General features: G+C 41.4%; 1 protein-coding gene across 2 annotated transcripts in view; it reads left to right on the top strand.

The window, feature by feature from the left end:
• Positions 1 to 373: 373 nt before the first annotated feature.
• DDX46 (DEAD-box helicase 46) overlaps positions 374 to 19,992 on the top strand; it is a 39,444-nt gene continuing 19,825 nt past the window's right edge. The window contains exons 1-13 of one of the 2 annotated variants that reach the window (XM_060240448.1): positions 374 to 578; positions 2,309 to 2,341; positions 3,414 to 3,602; positions 7,576 to 7,716; positions 11,878 to 11,974; positions 13,294 to 13,459; positions 14,190 to 14,341; positions 14,620 to 14,733; positions 15,412 to 15,577; positions 17,781 to 17,901; positions 18,204 to 18,379; positions 19,158 to 19,279; positions 19,662 to 19,740. In XM_060240448.1, the coding sequence (XP_060096431.1) occupies positions 562 to 578; positions 2,309 to 2,341; positions 3,414 to 3,602; positions 7,576 to 7,716; positions 11,878 to 11,974; positions 13,294 to 13,459; positions 14,190 to 14,341; positions 14,620 to 14,733; positions 15,412 to 15,577; positions 17,781 to 17,901; positions 18,204 to 18,379; positions 19,158 to 19,279; positions 19,662 to 19,740 (1,573 nt within the window). In that variant the 5' untranslated portion in view covers positions 374 to 561. The remainder of the gene's footprint in view (positions 579 to 2,308; positions 2,342 to 3,413; positions 3,603 to 7,575; positions 7,717 to 11,877; positions 11,975 to 13,293; positions 13,460 to 14,189; positions 14,342 to 14,619; positions 14,734 to 15,411; positions 15,578 to 17,780; positions 17,902 to 18,203; positions 18,380 to 19,157; positions 19,280 to 19,661; positions 19,741 to 19,992) is intronic. The other variant, XM_060240449.1, reaches the window with a different exon arrangement.

The following is a 19,992-nucleotide window of genomic DNA, read 5'->3' as shown; positions in this document are numbered from 1 at the left end:
AGTAATCTGTAGGTTCTGAATTATATTCATTTACCAAAGCCAGGAGTTTCCCCAGAATAGCAACTGATCTCCAGAATGCAGCTATGGGAAATTTCCAAGTCTATATGCCACATTGTTACCGCTGGAGCCTCCAATCTGGGCATTCAAGTTTAATGAAACCTTTTTGAAATAGTCCCCCTGGAGAAAATAGCTCCTATGGCATTATACCTCACTGATGTTCCTGTTGTTCCCGAGTATATGCCTACATCAGACTCTACCTAAAGAAGTACGCTCTAAAGCTTATAGTAAAATAAAAAAATGGGTTGTCCTTGCTACGCAAGTCTGCCTTTTGCGGCAATAGACGGTTAACCTTGCCGATATTCTCAGCCACGCCGAAGCCCTCTCCGCATTTGGCTCCTCCGAACACCAGGGGCCGCTGTAGGCATCTCTTACGGGTGGCGGCCTCTCCTTCCGTCTTTTCATTTCCTCTCCGTTTGTTTTCTGGGAATGTCGCCGTTTAGCCCGTGAGGGATCGTATCACCACGAGAAGGCGGCTGTTCTGTTTCTCCGAGCAGGGCCGCCATGGGCCGGGAGTCCAGGTGAGCAGAGGTCGCTTCGGATGAGGCTGCTGCCCTTCTCGGCTGTTTCTTTCCTTGGGGAAGTGAGCTGAGCAGGGTGACAAAGCTGACCCCAGAATAGGCCTCTCGTGGCTGAGTTGGGCCTGGGCTGTGTGGGGAAATGTGTAGCGGCTGAGGGGGCCGAAGGGCCGTCCGGAACAGGTGGGCGGGGGGGAGGCTGAGTGGAAACTCCTCATTATAATCCGGCCTGTTTTCATTCAGGTTCTCCTGGCTCTTCGGGCCGCTGGTGCTTTCTGGTTGGACGAGGCGTTTGAAATATTCTTCCTAATTTCCCTTATTGCTTCCTTATGGTGAATTTTGTTTGAATCTCGATTTTCGAATCCGTTTTTTCTCCAGGCCTGCGTGTGGGACAATAGTAACGAAGAAAATACTGACATTCTTAGTGGATTTTCACTCTTGTGTTTTTAAATTGCGCGTCTGTTGTGATTTATTTTTTAAATGGCGTTTTTAAAATATAAACCTAGGCTCGGGTTCTCAGTTCGGTGGTTCTTTACGGCACACAAGCCGTAAAGCAACATATCATTTAAACGAAGGGATAAAATACAACGACGCTGAGACGTGTCCAAATCTACCTTCCCGTTATTGTGAGCCAATAAAGGTGATATAAGAGAGGTTTTTGTATAACTTTTGGGATTCAGGCTCAGATGGGATTCCGGGATCAGGGAGCTGTCACTATCACCTTGTACTTTCTGTTCTGATTTGTCACACACATGGTACTTCTAGAAAAGTATCCCCAAGGGTCAGAATATAGGGAAGGAAACAATTTTTAAATAAATGGTTTCAAGTCTAATTCTGAGGTAATAACTATAATTTTGAACGGTGCCTAGAAACTTATTGACAATACAGGCGTTGAAGTATAATAATAGTATGCTTATACTAGATTAGCCATGTTAAGAAACAAGCTGTGTTTTTGTGGTAGTGGAAACATTGGCACAGCCCCACATACAACTTGTTGCAGTAGTATGAGGGGAATAACTTCATTAGGCTACTTTTTGACCTTATCTCCCAACAATCTGACTGTAATAGATTCAGGCATGATAAGATTTGTCTAGAGAATCTGGAACCATTAATTTTCGCCTGTAATAATTAATATTAGACTGATGTTTGTGTTCATACGGGTATATGAATAGCTAAAGTCAGAATGCACATATTGTGGTATCAAGAATAAATGGGACACATCCTCTTTCACTTTAAAATACTGCAAGAGGGTCTCTACTTGTATGTATTTTAAAGTTGAACAGGACTAAAGGGCTTACCCTTGTGTAATTTGTAACGTGCAATATGAGTAGTTTGTGCTTGAGCATTTCATTCTTGCTTACAAGAAACTCTCAGCAACTGTCTCTTTTACTGTCCATGAGATTTGCATATCAGGTGATGAAATACTACTAGATCAGCTGAGACAGCTGGTTATCTTGTACAGGTGAAGCCTGACCTCAAGGCAAATGGATTTCCTATGGTTGAAAACCAATTCCATACTACTTAAAGCACATATCTCTTGTTTGGCATGGTACATAATTTGGGCATTGATTGTAATAGCTTGCACATAGACGTGACTTTAAAAAAAATGGAGGAAAGCCTAGTATTGTATGCCTGGATTTTGACCCGTTTTTATCAGGCAGAATAAAGGGTTTCATGCAGAATCATCAGAATTTGGTCCACTTTGCTTACCCTAATTTCTCTCATTTCCTTAGATCAACAAAGCAACAGTTGTCCAAACAAAAACAGTGAGTTAATCTATTTAAAATAATAGTTTTTGATCTCACCATTTCTAAACACAAATGTTCTGTTAATGACTGCCTGCCTCTTCCAATATATCTGTATGAAGTTCAGTAACACATTCAGCTAGTTCTTAGAGGGGGCTCCCCCTTTCTCTGATGATGCCTTCCTATCATGAGTGTGTCTGTGGTGAGAAACTGCCAAGGTCAGTTTTCTCTGACACCACAAAACCCTCCGTTTCTCCATATTATCAGCTCCATATAAGGTCTCATTTATTAGTTTATTGGGGTGTGTTTTTTTAATAGCACCTTTACTCCCTTTGCCTAATTTTTTCTGACTTTGCTGTGGTTAGCAGCCTCAGCTTCATTTTAGATTCTTGGAGGCTCCTTATTTTGACTTTGTGGGCACATATTTAAATCTGGAGTGTTCATTGTACTCTATGTATGACAGGGTAAAATAAGTCCCCTGCTGAAAAACATATTACAATTTCAGCATAATTTTCTGTTTTCCTTTTGCACATTCTCTACACCCTTTCTATCTCCATTTTAAAGTGTTCACATGTGAGGTTATCCCATCATTTCATTGTGGGTGAGCACAGAAAGCACTGGAGGCTGCAGTGGGGGCAGACTAGTTGGCCTGAGGAAGCTGCCAGGTGATGGGTTTGTTATCTCCTGTCCTAATCAGCAAGCTATGGGATGTGATGCCCATGGAATTTAATGTACATAGTGTATATTAATTGATTTATTTTGCCCTTTTCTCGCTATGCCATTAGTGCCTTAGTTGCTTGTCTCTTCTTACTGTTGTGCCTCTTTGCCTTGAGCCATGCTTTATATGAACACCAGATTCTTCAAATCTACAAATAATAAGGGGCTGCAAAGGACCAAAGCAATGTCAAATCAGCCCCTCTACCAAATCATACCTTAAGGCTAAAGAGTCAGTGACACCACTGAAGATTACCAAGAGCTAATTCTGCAACTTGTTATACTTGAAAACTTGAATATCAGATTATTTTAAGAAGTGTTTATTCTGTTCTTTAATAGTGCTTCATATCTTAACTGTCCTGTTAATATACTGCCACAGGCATTATCGAAAGCGCTCCTCATCACGAGGGCGCTCTGGTAGCCGTTCTAGGAGTCGTTCTCCATCTGACAAAAGAGCAAAACGTGGAGATGATAGACGTTCTAGAAGTAGGGACAGAGATCGCAGACGTGAGAGATCACGCAGCAGAGACAAGAGGAGATCTCGGTCACGTGACAGGAAACGTGTCAGGTAAGCATCAAACTTTTATTTTATGTGTAAAAGAAGTTTTTGCATGTTGTTAAATCAGACTTAAAATCTGATGCAAAGGTCCCCAACATGGTGCCCTTGGGTGCCATGATGTCTACCTAGTATTTTTCGAAAGTGGGTAGGGCCGGGCGGGGCTTTGCTCAGCAAGACTTCTGATTGGTCACTGGAGATTCAGTTGGCTGCACCGATTTTTTAAAATGTTGCTTTGGCTAGATCTGCCTCCACATCAGGTCTGTGCCTGAAGGCATGCTGAAGCAGCTATTTTGTGGTTGGCTCCACCTCAAAACAGTTTTGTGCACCCGTTCTGTGTCAGAATTCCAAAGTTGCCTCCTGGCTCAAAAAGGTTGGGGATCCCGATCTGATGTGTGAGGTGTCATTTTATTCCCAGATCTTTTAAACCTTAAACCTGTCCTTCGGGAAGGGTTGGCTAAAAATCAACCAAACAAACAAACCTTTTATGTTAAACCTTTGGTCAAGCATATCAGGAGCTTTTGAGTGTTTGTCACCACTGTGTGGATGGCATCTTGCTATACATTTCATCTAAACCTCAGAGGCAGCTGTGATGGTCCTAGACTAGTTTCTGGGGACTGTGGTCAGATGGCTGAGGATTAACAAATTGAAACAAGAGAGAGGTGATCCTGGTTGAGGTGGCAGAATGTTTGGCTGATGTTGATCTACTAGACTTAGATGGGGTTTAGCTGAAACCAGCTGCGGTTGGTTGAAAACATGTAAACTTTCTTGACTGTGTGAACTGGAACCAGGCCATTCATACTTTAGCTCCCTTCTTGATGAACCAGCCATTGGCTTGGGGGCACAGATTCAGTTGTGCTTAGTGGCTAATCCCAGACTAATTCCTTTTACCAGCCCACCTCTATTTGGCTTAGAGAGTCAGTAAAATGTCATTGATTGTTCCAGATCTGGCAAAGGTTATCTGGTCAGGTGCTAGCCAAAATGGTAAGGAGTGATGCCAACAAAATGGAGGTACACTGGTTCTGGCAACAATTGTTTCTCTTTTGGTAGAACTTGGGAATGTTCTTGATCCTGGCCTTTTGATTTATAGGGGTTAGGGGGTTGGCTTTACAATGGCTCTCCTCCTTCCTCGAAGATCGGGGACAAAGGGTGGCGATCGGGGGCGGGCTGTCCCAGAGGCGCACACTAGATTGTGTGGTGCCTCGGAGCGGTTCTCTCACCGATGCTATTTAATATCTATATGCGCCCCCTTGCCCAGATTGCCTGGAGGTATGGGCTTGGGTGTCACCAATATGCAGATGACACCCAGCTCTATCTGTTAATGGATGGCTGGCCTGGCTGCGTCCCAGGGAATTTGGACCTGGCACTGCAGGCCGTGGCAACCTGGTTAAGGCTGAGTGGGCTGAAGCTGAATCCAGCGAAGACAGAAGTCCTTTGCGTGGGCCGGGGCGCTCTGGGGAGGGAAATACCTCTCCCTGTTTTTGACGAGGCGCCACTGAAAGTGGCGCACTGGGTCAGGAGCTTGGGAGTCCTACTGGAGCCTTCACTATCAATGGAGGCCCAGATAGCAGCCACTGCTAAGTCAGCCTTCTTTCATTTAAGGCGGGCAAGGCAGTTGGCCCCCTTCCTAGAGCGCCAGGACCTAGCAACAGTGATTCATGCAACGGTCACCTCGAGACTGGATTACTGTAATGCCCTCTACATGGGGCTGCCTCTGTGCCGAACCCGGCAGCTGGTGCAGAACGAAGCGGCTAGGCTGCTATTGGGGCTCCCAAAATGGGAGCACATACAGCCAGGGCTGCGCGGACTGCACTGGCTACCAGTTACATACCAGATTCGTTACAAAGTGCTGGTTATCACCCTTAAAGCCCTATATGGCCGAGGAGCTGCCTACCTGAGGGACCATCTTTCCCCATATGAACCCCAGAGAGCACTGAGGTCAGCGGGGAAGAACCTGCTGACTATCCCCGGGCCGAAGGAAGCAAAACTGCAGAGTACCCGTACCCGGGCTTTCTCCGTTGTAGCTCCACATCTATGGAACCAGCTCCTGGAGGAAGTGTGGGCCCTGCGGGACTTTAAACAGTTCTGCAGGGCCTTCACCGACTTCACCGATTAAAAGACTGAGAGACTGCTTAAATGATTCTTACCATCTGCTGGAATAGCACCAAGATGTTAATTTTATTGTTTTATTGTTTTTAGAATTTTAATTAATTGTTAGCTATTGTTTAAATCATTGTATAACTCACTGTATTGACTGATGTTGTTAGCCGCCCTGAGCCTGCCTCGGCGGGGAGGGCGGGATATAAATAAAATGATTGATTGATTGATTGAAATAGGTCAGTGTTGAACCTTCTTTCAGTTACATGTTGCTTATTAGGCTGCACCTTATTTTGGCTCTGCAGACTGAACCATGCTACTGTAAGCTCCTGGTTGAACTCCTGTAATAATCTTTGTATGGGCTGCGTTTAAAGATATCTCAGAAGCTTCAGTGAGTACAAAATGTAGCAGCAAGATTCCTGTCCAGGAGTTAGCCACTTGGAACATACTACTTCTGTGCTGTGCACTGGGTACATTTGCTTCCACACCCAACTCATAGCGTTGGTTATTACTTTTTTAAAATTTTTAAACAATTTTATTAAGATATTTCAGGCAATTACATATATGAAAATAATACGATTATACTTTTAAGAGCTTTCATACTTACTGAACTGCATTTACTGGTATACTTCCCCACACCAGTTGCATTTCTAAGACAAATTTCTGGTTGTAGTGCTCTCTTTTAGCACTGTCCATACAGCAGCAGCTTTCTCTGTCATAGGTCCAGCCCTCTGGAGTGGTCTAACAGAGTGAACATTAACAGCTCTATGATCAAGACAGTTTTTTTTTCCAAAGGGCATTTGGTGGAGTGTGAACTGTGCCTGCAGATCTGGCTGTGTTTATATGTATTATTATTATTTTGTTAACAATGTCTTACGTTTTGTGAACTTATAATGCTGCTGTCCTGCTAGCTGCCTTGAGTTCAAGGATATAAGATGGGATAGAAATATTTAAAATAAATTAAAAGAAAATATGTGCTTTCTGGTGACAAAAATACGCTTTCTGAAGGATAGGAAGTTCTTTGAGTTCTTTGATGTGCGTATTTTGACCCATGAAGTAGCTGTATACTGAATCAGACAATTGGTTCATCAAGGTCAGTATGTCTATTTATACTGGTTGTGATTCTCTAGTGGCTCAAGTGGAAGTCTTTCATATCATCTACTGCCTGTTTTGCTGAGATACAGGTTGGTAACCATGTTGGTCTGAAGCAGCAGAACAAAATTTGAGTCCAGTGGCAAGACCAGCAAAGTTTTATTCAAGGTATTCCACAATTAAGGAAGATACATTTACACATTTTACACATTTATAGATTAGTCTCCAATTTTGTTAGATTTATTTGCTTCACCATGTTTTCCCCTGAAATTAAATCTAAACAAATGGTGACTGTAGCTTGTTATTCCTGTTTGGTCCTTCCATCTGCTAAAACATCTTCATTATGTTTTATGCTAATTTGCTGCTCACCCTCTAGCTATATGTATGGACTGGTAACTTCCATTTCTAGTTATCTGAAGAAGTGTGCATGCACATGAAAGCTCATACCTTGCATAAAACTTTGTTGGTCTTAAAAGTGCCACTAGACTCAAATTTTATTCACTTGTTTTCTCCCTTTTTAAAGCTGGAGGTGATGGGGATTGAACCTGGGATCTTCTGCATCTGAAGCAGATGCTCTACCACTGAGCCATAGCCCCTCCCAGACAGTTGCTAAATATATTGTTCTCACAACTTGTAGCTATGCATTGTCCAGAAACTGGCGTTACGTTCTTCAAGAAGGAGGAGTTGGTTACTGAAATACACATTTCTTCTGTCTTTCTGATGAATAACAGTTTTTCAAACCAGAAGAGTATTTCCTATATACTGCTGCTTAAAGACCTTTTCTGCTTTTTGGCAGGCGTTCAAGAAGTAGGGAGAGGGAGCGGAGTAGAGAAAGGAGACGATCGCGGAGTAGAGAGAGGAGACGATCCAGAAGTCGAAGCAGGGGGAGGCGATCCCGATCTTCTAGCCCTGGCAAGAACAAGAAAGTAGAAAACAGGTAAGTTATTACCATGTAGCATTTTATCTGGTTGTACCAATAAAATAGTTATAGATAAGGCCACGACAAAGTAGAAAGTGACCATTTTGAAAAATATGGATAATTTTAAATTAATTGTAAATGACCAAAAATTAGATGTACTTCTAGACAGAGAGAGTCCAGCATTAGAAAGTCTTCTCAATGTGTAAGAGCATCTGCTGTTTCACCCTTCTTTTTGCATTTACTATCAGTCTGAGTTATTGAAAAAGATTTTGTTTTGAGATAAGGAGCAGCATGCAGGGCCGGCCCTAGGCTTCACGGCAAGTCTGCCTGGGGTGCCACACCTCCGTGCCTCACCGGCTCTCCTCTTTTTCTCTGCCCACACGCACTGTCCCTCCTCCCTTCCCATCCCTTGCAGTATTTGCAGTGCCACAATGTGGCGCCATGCTCCAGCTCCCCCGGCATCCTCAGTGGAGTGATGCCAGCCTTCTCCTCACCCGCTACTTCAGTGGACAGTACTGCATTCTCTCTTAAGAGTGCATGGGACCAGGCTTCACTCCCCTCTCCAGAGCGAAGCCTGGGCCTATGCTGTCTTAAGAGAGAACAGTAGTGGGTAAGGAGAAGTAGTGGGTAAGGAGAAAGCTGGCTTTGCTCCTCTGGGGGGGGGCGGTCAGGCCACCTTCCACACACACACCCCCCACTGGTGCAGTCAGAGGAGTGACGCCAGTCTTTTGCTTACCCACTTGGATGGGCAGTACCGTGCTCTTGAGAGTGCCCAACAAGGCTTCCAGAAGGGAGGGGAGAGCGAAGCCTTGTCAGGAGCTCTCTTAAGAGAGAACGCCCATTGAAGTAGCGGGTAAGGAAAAGGCTGGCATCACTCCTCTGAATGCGCCTTTGGAGGGGGCACTGAAGGTGGCCTGCCCCCCCCCCCGCTGCCACTGCCAAGGACAGCTGGCGGAGAAGCGGGGTTGGGTGGGGAAATTAGGCATTTGTCTTGGGTACCAGGAGGAGGGGAGCCCAATTTGGCACCCCCCTCCCAGCGCCCTAGGCAAATGCCTAATTTGCCTAGTGGGTGAGCTGGCCCTGGCAGCATGGCACAAGTTTCAGAGAAGTTGAGAGGGAACTTCTATTGGAGAAACTTGTGCAGATGGAAAGGCTAAGAAATAGAGTGAGGAATAAGGCAGGAAATTATGTGAACTAACCCCCACCATAACATAGGAAGGAGCAGTTAAACAGTCTTTGAGCACTGAGGAAATGTTTATATTGCCTCCTCCTCGTATGCTTGTATCAAGAAATATCACGTGTGCCCTTCATACATAATTCCATGTTTGTCCAATTAATGCAGAATTGAGTTCTGCAGATAGGCTTGTTAAGAACCAGTTTGTGAAATGTTTTGTAACTGTCATCTTTCATGTCTTTGTGCTGCTCCCCCTCTACTGTTGTGGATGCCTTTTCCTCTTTAATTTTCAGCTCATAGTGTTTACACTAACATATCTATCCATTTACTTACACCAGGAGCTTCTTTTCTGCGTTTTCTGTCTAACACTAAGCCCTTTCCCTCACATCTCTGTTAAATCAGCTAACTAACTGTAGAAGAGAGATAGTGCATAAGATACATCAAAGGGGTAGGAGGGGGTAATCTACGGCAGGGATCCCCAGCATGGCACTTGTGTGCACCATAGTGCCCACCATTACATTCCCTGGTCCTTGCCAAGCTTCATAGAGAGTGGGTGGGATCATAATAAGGCACGGCTTGTTGTTTTATTTAGTTTTATATCCCATCCTCCCTTGCAAGCGGGCTCAGGGCAGGTCAGTGAAACATGTAGTATGATAGAAACAAATTAAAAACAAATAACAGATTAAACAAAGCAGCAAAAAGATGACAAAGAGCCAAGGTCCAGTTTGATGACAATAAGATGGCTATTATTCATGTAGTTCAAGATGCTTCCTGGAAGATGCAAGATTAGCTGTTACATGTTGATCTTTTTAGGCAAGGCAATCATGGACACTACAAACACTGCCAGCAGTACAAACTGTGTGTGCAGTGTGAGAAGGGAGGCTGAGATGGATTTGATGTCCGCTGCCTCAGTCAAAAGCTTGGAGGGATGGCTCTGTTTTGCAGGCCCTGTGGAACTATCATAGATGTCTCAGGGTCCTGATTTCAAGTGGGAGCATGTTGCACCAGGCCAGGGCCAGGGCGATGTTGGTCAGCTGTGCGTAAAGCTCTTTAGGGCATATATGGAGAGAGAGGGTCCCATGGCCGCATAGGGCTTTGAAGGTCATTACCTTAACCTTGAACCAGATTCAGTACTCAATTGTTGTTGGCTGCTCTCATTCAAATGGAAGGGTATTTCACTGCAGTAGCGGTCACAGTCTCTCTGTGGTCAGGTACGCAGGTAAGCAACTGTATTGCCTTACTGTATGATTCCATTCCCTTCTTTTTCTCTGTCTCTCCCTCCTCCAGGCTTTTCTTCATGTCATGTTAACTTCCTTCTGCAATTCTTTTGCAAAACAAGGACAAATTACTGTGTTTGGCTTTGCCTCCTGTGGCAGCCACTTTGGGCTACGTTCCACCACCCCTCTCAAAATTCCAAAGTTGCCTACGGACTGAAAGTTTGTGGATTCCTGATTTAGGGGTTGTGATGGATGCTGGTAGAGCGTATTAGTGCCTGTGGCTTATATACCAACAAGAACATGCCTCTTCTACAAGAGAAAGATCCCATCACTAGCAACACAGATTTATAAGATCCAACCTAGTGACTAACCCTTAGGCTAGTCTTTTTGTTTGAGGAAATTCCTCAGTCCAATCCCCCCCCCTCCCCAATATAGTATTTAACACTTGATAGGAAAAAAAGCAATTTCCCCTGGAGCAAGGCTCCTTGTGCCAGAGAAAGGCTCTGCCACTAGCAAGGTGGAGTCACATAATCCAGCCTAACACCAGACCCTGAATTTATTACACTGTTGATTTTTCAGGCCACCTTAAAACTTAAAGCTGCAGACTTCTTTAGAACCTGGTCCCTTTACTCCATTGGGGCATCTCTTTATGAGATCTGGCTGGGAAAAACTGAATTAGTCTTCTTTGTTCTGTGGGTCAAAGTTCTAAAAATTAAAATCAGGTGTGTGGAATGAGAAATACTAGCAAGCATGCGGTTAGGGTGATTCATTTAAAATATGTAAACCATATCTGAAATATGTATCAGCTTTGTTCAAAGTAACAAAAATCACATTTTAAAACTTCAGTGACACAAATTCTGTCTCAAGATAAACATATGGTTTTTGTTAAAATAGTTCAGTGGGCTCTAAAGAGAACTTAATAAGATTTTATCAACCAAAAATGATTTCTACATTTATTGCCTTGGGTTAGCACATGTTTCAATTGGATTTGTCCTTTTTGTTTTAGAAGAGGTGGGAATAATAAAAATCCATAATAAACATGATAAATGGTTTTCATATTGAAGCCGTGTGTGTCAAATTCTAGGGGAAAAAGTGTTTTTTAAAAAAAAATTCAGCCAGGACTGATTCCTTTGAGGACACTAACACTTCCAAAGCAAGTGCTAAATCACTTAGCGAAACTAGCATTCATTTTTTTAGTTGATTTGCACATGTTGTTGCCTTCAAGGAGGTGTAAAATAAACATTAGAACCCTTAGAGTATTGACCCTAAAGTATTTTGGAAATTAAATTTGCAACTGGCAAAAAAGTATAGGAATAATATATACTTGCAATTGTATGTCTCTAAAACTGATGCACTTGATAAGAGATTAAGGCTAGAATCAAAGGAGGCTTTGCAGCTCACTTTTCTTTCCTGCTCCTGTCCCTTGGAATGCTGTTTGTGATACCGAGGGGCTGTAGTGGGGAAAACGCCTGGAAACTTTCTGTGCATACACTGACATTTATATCCTGATTTAAGGCTGCAGTGCCGTGTAAACTTATTTAAGAGTAAGTCTTACTGAATTCATAGAATTTGAAGATATAGAATTGGGTTGCAAGTATACATGCAGCATCCTGGGCAAGGTGAAGTGTATCTAAAATCTTTAAAATTGGTATGGTTTGCATGTGATGAGTTATTGCAAGTGGATGTCGTTGTGTAATGTAACTGTTTCTGTTCTTTGCACATACAGCTTCTCAGGTGAAGCTGAAGTGCCCTGACATGTAACCAGATTTTTTGAAATTGTCTTTTCAGATCACGATCTAAAGAGAAAGTAGAAGGAGTGGAAGTTACAAAGGAGAAGAAAAAGGAGAAAGAAGACAAAGAAGAAGAAAAGGAGAAAGATGTTAACGTATGTACAGTGACAGTTACAAAGTAGACTGTTCTAATAATCATTCTGTTTTTCCATCTTTGAAATATGGGATGAATCTTGTTAGTTTCCATACTGGACATAGCACAAACATTGTTCTGTATTTTTCCTAATAAAATAATGATATTAAACACAATTACTTAACACAGGACTTCATAACAAATAGAAGATAAACTGTAGCTGGGGTGTGGCTGCAGTCTGATGCTGTGGCAACTTCTTTTGGAATTATTATTGTCCAGCTGTGGGTTTTGTGATTTGTTTCTTACTGCCCTTCACTATATGTACAGGTGGTACATAGTGCACATTCCTTTGATTGGCATATTATCAGCAAATCCCAAGGAAAAAACAAGCATCCAGAACTTTTAATACAGTTGCTGCTGGTGAACAGCTCACATAACCCTGTCTGGCATACATTCACAAGAGTTTCAGTCTCTGATAATTTGCTGCTGTTATATGTCATCAGTTTCTCGCAGTACCTTGTGGGCCTTTCGTTATCCATCTGTCAGGTTGTTGAGAGTTCAGTACATTGAAATTGAATTGCAGTAGTTGGTAATTAGGGATGTCATGAACTGGGGAAATGGAGATTTGTCCCATTTCATGGTTTGTGAGATCACATGAACCTCCCTATTTACCAAGCCATTTTGGTTTGTGAGGTTCATGGGAAGATCTCCTTCCTTTCTGCTGTCAGCAGCCCCATGAGGCTAGCAAAATGGAAGGGGGGGGGAGATCTTGCAAAAGCCATTTAAAGGGAATGTTCCTTTTAAGTGGTTTTTGTAAGCGGGTGCTGTGTGCAAGTGAAGTCCAAGCACCGCTTCTCAACACAAACCTCTGGAACAATGTGGAGGGTTGTGAGAGGGTCATGGATAGGGATGGGCATGAACTTGCAGTTCACAAACTGGTGATGTTTGTTACAAAATTAATTTTAATTTGTATTAGACAGACTGACTTTTGAATTATTTTTGTATAGATTTTAGATCCTTTTAGAATGTTCTTTTGTCTTGACTCATGTTGGCATGTTTTATCTATTTGTATGCATATGTGTGTACATCTGTTTTTCTTCTTTCTTCTCTTTTATCTCTTCTTTAATGTCAATAAAGGAAACTGAAGTATCAATTAAAATTTGGTTTGTGGCGAGTTTGTGCCCCTCCCTACTAGTAATCATATTCCGGTTACCATATTTTTGCCATGTGTTGGTTTTGTGTATTTCCTTTTATTAATTTCCTTGGGGTTGGCATTTTATTATCATTAACTAACTTGTTAACGATAAGTAACTTTTCCTTCAATTGCTTTTTTTCTTAAAGAATTTTGATCAGAACAAACTGGAAGAGGAAATGAGAAAACGAAAAGAGAGAGTGGAGAAATGGAGAGAAGAACAACGCAAGAAAGCAATGGAAAATATAGGAGAACTGAAAAAAGAAATTGAAGAAATGAAGCAAGGAAAGAAATGGAGTTTAGAAGATGATGATGGTATTTTCATATAACTTATTTGAAGAGGAATAAGCTTTGTGTAGCTATTGAATGTGTCCTAAGGGCCTGCCCAACCATAACTGAGTTTTTGTAAAATGTAAGGATCAGGATGAATTTTGGTCTGGGGAACTCTTGGACATATTTCAAAAGTCTCTTCCTGGAGTATGCAGCTGCAATATGAAATGTGACAAATTTAAAGAGGATGGTTCTGGAGGACTTGTAATATGTCTGAAAAAGCTTGTATGTGCAATGTAAATTCAAAGTGGTACCAAAAATAGTGAACTGAGTAGGATACCTTGTTTGATTTGGGTAGCTAGGGAGAAAGTAGCATACATGGGACAGCTGATTCATTCTAGAAAATGGGGAGGTGTTTTCATGATGGTTTTGTAGATTGTCCTGGTGGCTTACTTGTGTAGTGTGTTGTGTAATAAAAGGGGGAGAGAGAATGGAAACATGTTCAGTAAGTTTCACATTTTGGGTAATTATTTTAGCAGATGCATATTTGTATAAATGTATAAGAGTATTTATAAGAGAGCTTTTAAAGTCGATTAATCAAATCTTGCAGGAGGATCAGGGTCTCCTTTGATACAGAAAGTCCTCTTCTGCTTCTCTAAGTTTGGCAAAGCTGTATCTATGAAAATGTATTTCTAGAATAGCTTTAAATAGCATTAAATAAATAAATAAATTGCTGTCCATGTATTAATATTTAAAACTCCATTCTTTGTATTAGATGATGATGAGGAAACTGCAGAAGGGGAGAAGGAAGGTAATGAGATTGAAGATGAAGAATTGGATCCATTAGATGCATACATGGAAGAAGTCAAAGAGGAGGTCAAGAAATTTAATATGAGAAGTGTAAAAGGTGGAGGTGGAAGTGAAAAAGTACGTGTTTTTTGTTCAGGATTTTCTGGGTTATAAATTTTATGCCCTACCATTTTAGTGCATGAAGCAAGGATATAAAAGAATTTGCTGAATGTAGAATGCTTAATATAAAAATCTATTCTAAAATAGGCCTTTTTCAGAATTCAGTTTGAATATGTGCAAACAAGACAAATATATCTATAGTTGTTTAGAAAGATGTTTAATATTGTTATTAGCTTTGTGTAAGATGCTTTTGAATTCTGTTCACTTTATTACAATTGTGACCTTCTTGTTTCTAGAAAACTGGACCAACAGTTACTAAAGTAGTTACTGTGGTTAAAACCAAAAAAGCGTCTCCAGAGACAGAAAAGAAAAAAGGAGAGCTCATGGTGAATGACCAAGATGCAATGGAGGTAACTAAAATGGCTTATTGATTGAATTGGGTCTTCCTTTGGTAAAACAATGAGATTTTTAGATCATTTTTTAAACCATAGTATAATTTAATCTAGTTCTGTGGGCCAGACTACACTAGGCCAGTAGGCTGTCTGTCTTCTTTAAGTCATGTGCATGCGCACGCACACATATATACACTTGCACACAAATGTGTGTGCGTATATATATATTATATATATTTGTATGCTGTGTTAAGCTTAAAATTTAAAAGTAGTTAGGAACCAAGGGTGGAAAGAAGTGTGATGGACAGGCTGCCAATGTGGTGAGGACTTCAGAGAACAGCAGCTGTGGAAGGTGGAGACAATGCTTAGGAAATGAAAGCCCTTCTCCCTAACCGCTGAAAATATTTCTCAACCTTCTGTTATTGGAATGGAAGCTGGAATTCTTAGGCTGTCATACTGTATTCTGTATGAACAGATATGGGCCAAATTGTATCCTTGTTAGAAAGATCTCTAGACAACTTGTGTAAGTGAAGGGACAAATGTAGTAAACTGAGTGGTACAGCCAGTAAATCTGTATACTTGGAGAGATCTTCAGAGCAGGAAGGAATTAAGTAAAGTGATAAAAATGATGAAGTGGTTAAAAAAAAGATGCTTTTCCTGAATGTCTGCTTAGTTTGTGATTTTTCTATTCAACAGTATTCCTCTGAAGAGGAAGAAGTTGACCTTCAGACTGCATTAACAGGCTATCAGACCAAACATAGGAAACTGCTGGAACCAGTTGATCATGGGAAGATTGAATATGAGCCCTACAGGAAAAACTTCTATGTTGAAGTTCCAGAACTAGCTAAAATGACTCAAGAAGGTAATTATTCAAAAAGCAACTATTAAATATAATTGGTTGGCTCCTCCAAAATGTGATCATGTAATGCTTGTGGAAGCAGATCTTTACCCAGGTTCTCCCTTACCAGCAGCAACTTTTGATCAATGAAAAGCTGATGTCAGCAGATCTGCATCAACAAAAAGCCATTCAGGACAGGAAGCTGCAATGTAGAGGGGGAAGTGGGGGAAGTTAACTCTTGCCAGTAGTGCTGATGTTGGAAGATTATTTATTTCTCCTGCTGCAGCCTTGTGTCTTGCTTTCTTCATTTGTTTTTCCATAAGAAGGTTCCCTGACTCTTAGTATCAGCTTTTTACAGGTGAAAGGGACTACTGAGAGTTTGTGGAAAGCGCAAGCAAGATGACCCCGTTTTAATTGAACTTCAAAAAATCCAATCCAATGTAGTCTTGAAGAGTTATAATTCCCTTTTTTGATTAATGCACCCTATGCTACATTGGAGAGCACCCTACAGGGTCCCCTGACTTTGGGGAGTAAATTTTTGCAGGGGTTGGAAATTGTAGCAGAAGGAAGGGAGTCTGAGCCATACATGTGTCTGGTTCCAGATCCAGCTGAGGACAGGAGTCCTCCTCCCATCTTCCAGTTGACATTGCTGTGACCATTGGAGAAGAGGCCACAGACTGGCATCTGCCCGTTGTGCCTGGCTCAGGCCCATAACTAGTGGGGGGGTACCACCTGTCAAATTTGCAGCGCCCCCATGCAGTCTTCCTGTCTGAGGCACAGGCACAGCGGTGGAGCGCTGCAGCCTCTTCTCTCTCCATGTGCTCTTTGGCGGCTTTTCCGGGTTGGCTGGCAAAGGACAGGCAAGAAGGGCACCCATGGAGCAAGTTGCTGCTTTTCTTGTCCTCTGGCCAAGGGGTCACCTCACTCCCCCCAACCTGACTTCCCATGAATCGGGGCTGCACAAGAAGGTGGGCAGTACAAACAGGACAGCAGGGGGAGGCTCAGGGTTTGCACTGCTTTGTCCGCAGGAACACTCCTTCCAAGGGTGCGTGGATTGGCATGACAGTAATTTAATTTTACTTCAATTTAATTTAATTGGTGCTCCCCCACAGTGCCCCATTGCCACCCCCTCCCCACCCCAATTCCTGGCTATGGGGCTGGCCTGACTCGGAGAATTCTCGAGCAGAATTTTGTATTATATTTCAACTAATATTTTATGTAGAAGTTTCCCATGTGGTGCTTACACTTTTAACTTTTCAAAAATTGGTAGTGTTTATTTGTTCTGCTGTTATTGTCAGAAACAAGGTCTTGACAAGGTTGTTTATTCTGGTTAAGTGCTGCAATTGATTTGGATTGATTTGGCTTATTCTAGTATTGTTTTAATTACTTACTATGCAGCAATTGTTTTTGTATTTAGCCAAATAACTCTAACCATGTATTCATATATTCAGTTATCTCTATATGTATTCACTTGGAACTAACCACCATGCATTTTAACGAGTTTATTTTGGAACCCTGAACATTTTAAAGCATTAACCTAATGTTAGCAGAGTAGCATATAGGAGAGTGAGCCTACTCAAAAGTGAAAGCATCTGGGAGAACTTTTATCTCGTCTCCAGGGAGACAGAGATAAGCAGTGACCAAGTACTTTCTACCTTGGAATGCATGGCCTTGGTTGGGGAAAACATCAAAGTTTGAGAACCCAAGTTGAATGACTTCTGGTGGGAGATTAGAGTGGGAGAATGTGTGTTAGTTATCTGGTATCCATAAAAGACTTTTAGATTTTGTTTTTATTTAGTTCTGGCAAGACCTCGGTCTTGCTAACATGCTACAAGGCTATAATAAGTGTTTGCTTTGCTGATTCACTTCAAATAAACTTTTCCTGCTTCTGCATGAGAAGTCTATCTGAGCAATACCTGAGCAAAACCTTTCAGTTAGCTGTGGGAAGGGATGATGAATTATGCAGAAGAGTGAACCCTCTGGACACTAGAGATCCTTCTTTTCCTCACTGGACACATTAAGTTTTTAGCAGTAACTTACCATTTACTTTCATGATAGTTTCATTTGTAAGGGCAAGAATCTGAAACTGTGAGAAGTCACCTTCTATAAGGACAAAGAAAGAGACACTGATAGTGCTTTCTGATATCCTTTCTTTTTTCACGTTAAAAGGAGGTATTAACTAATGTAGAAAAATAGTTATTGTGCTTACTTGCATTGTGTTTTGCAGAGGTGAATGCATATAGGCTGGAAATGGAAGGAATTACTGTCAAAGGTAAAGGATGCCCTAAACCAATCAAAACTTGGGTGCAGTGTGGCATTTCTATGAAAATACTGAATTCCCTGAAAAAGTAAGTGAGCGACTTAATGTGTAGTGTCTGTCTTATGGTGTATATAAATCTTTCCGAACATAGTGCTTGTTGTTTGCAGCTACTTTGCAAATCTTTGCACAAGAAATTGCCTTAGAATTATCATGCTTGTGAAGGAATACAGGATAGCTCTAGGATACTAGTTATTAGATATCATATGATAACCAGTCAGACAAATGTAATGGTTTGTTGTTGAATTATACCTAAAATTATATTCATAATGTGAATACTTTTTCATGATCAATGCAAGATATATATGTATAGACTATTTTTTCTCCTTTAAGGCATGGTTATGAAAAACCTACCCCCATCCAAGCTCAGGCTATACCTGCAATTATGAATGGACGTGATTTAATCGGAATAGCTAAAACAGGAAGTGGGAAGACTATTGCTTTTCTGTTGCCCATGTTCAGGCACATTATGGATCAGAGGCCATTAGAAGAAGGAGAAGGTCCAATAGGTACTTCGTTATGACATTCTTTTGCACACCATGTTGTTAGAGTGTGTAGGCTAATTTTTAGTGAGTCAAGTCTGAACTGGAAACGAACTAGTTTGGCTATTGCCTATTGCCTGTTATGGTAGCAAATGCCTTCAGTGCAATACATTTTGCTTGTTTAGAAGTCTCCGAACACGATCTTTGGGTGAGATAAGACCTCAGATAACCACAAAGAAGAGAGGAATACCATTAGTGAAATCTCCAGGCTGGTTTCTGTGGGGAATGAATTCTATACTGAAAATGCTTCCCTGAGCCTGCCAGGGGAGGGTGGGATATGAATTTGATAAAATAGAGAAATAAAAAACTTATCATTTTGGTGGCACTGTTGAAATGCCTTATGGCCACCCAGCAGTATCACATAGAGAAGAGCCTCAGAGGCAGATTTCAGTATGCAGGTAGACTCCTAAAGGAGAGTGGTCCTTTAAGTTTCTTGGTTCCAGAGCGTTTAGGGTTCAAAACCAGCACTTCAAACATAGGTACATTCTGACCACCATTTTTATATTGCATTTATTTTGTCCCTCATTGTGGTTCTGTACACAAAGCTACCTTATAGTGAGCCAGACCATCGGTCTCTCAGGGTCAGCTCTGACTGCCGACAGCTCTCCAGCATTTTAGAGGTCTTTCTGATAACCTACTACCTGATTCATTTAGCTGGAGATGCTGGGGATTGAATCTGGGACCTTCTGTATGCAAAGGAAATGATGATATCTATTATTACAACCCTAATATTTGTTGTGTTCAGCTGTCATCATGACTCCTACTCGAGAGCTGGCTTTACAAATTACAAAAGAGTGTAAGAAGTTCTCAAAGACACTTGGGCTTCGAGTTGTATGTGTATATGGAGGAACAGGAATAAGTGAACAGGTGGGTGCAAAACTTCTGTCTTTTAAATTTTGTTGTTCAAGTCGTGCAGGCTGCAGAATTTGTATAAATCAGCTTTACCTATTTGGATCAGTCTGTGCTTTATATTTTGTAAAAAGTGATGTATGCAAAGGCTATGCAGTATGGTCTCCTGCTGCAAAGCAAGATGAGCCATCCAGGGGTTAATCTACAATCTTAAGATCACAGTGTGCTACAGACAATAAGTAAGATGTCTTTAAAGCATTATAGGTGAATCAAATGAGGCAAGCTACATACTGCAGGGAAATATAAGCTCCAAACCGAGATTTTAAAGTTGTATTAACAACTTGGCACTTTTTATGGAAAAATAAGTATTTTAAATGCCTTTTGCTTATTTTTCAACTAGATTGCTGAACTGAAAAGAGGTGCTGAAATAATTGTTTGCACACCTGGCCGTATGATTGACATGTTAGCAGCTAATAATGGTAAGAACAGACTTTTTCAATTAATTATATTCTTATTTGTTAAGCAGTCTTCAGTTTTTCTCATGGTTTCAGTCTTTTCATTAGTTGAAGCTGTGATATCTAATATGATATAGGTAGCCATAAAATGGTTCTTTTCAGTGCCTCTTGGAAGGGATCTTAAGATTTCTTTGAAGGACAGAAATGGTTCAACTGTTGAAAAACATTTAAGAGTAAATACATTCATTTTATGTTTTAGCTTCAAAATCGGCACGC

This window comes from Heteronotia binoei, chromosome 5, assembly GCF_032191835.1.
Source record: "Heteronotia binoei isolate CCM8104 ecotype False Entrance Well chromosome 5, APGP_CSIRO_Hbin_v1, whole genome shotgun sequence".
NCBI lineage: Eukaryota > Metazoa > Chordata > Lepidosauria > Squamata > Gekkonidae > Heteronotia > Heteronotia binoei.
This window is presented reverse-complemented; position numbering and strand designations above follow the sequence as displayed.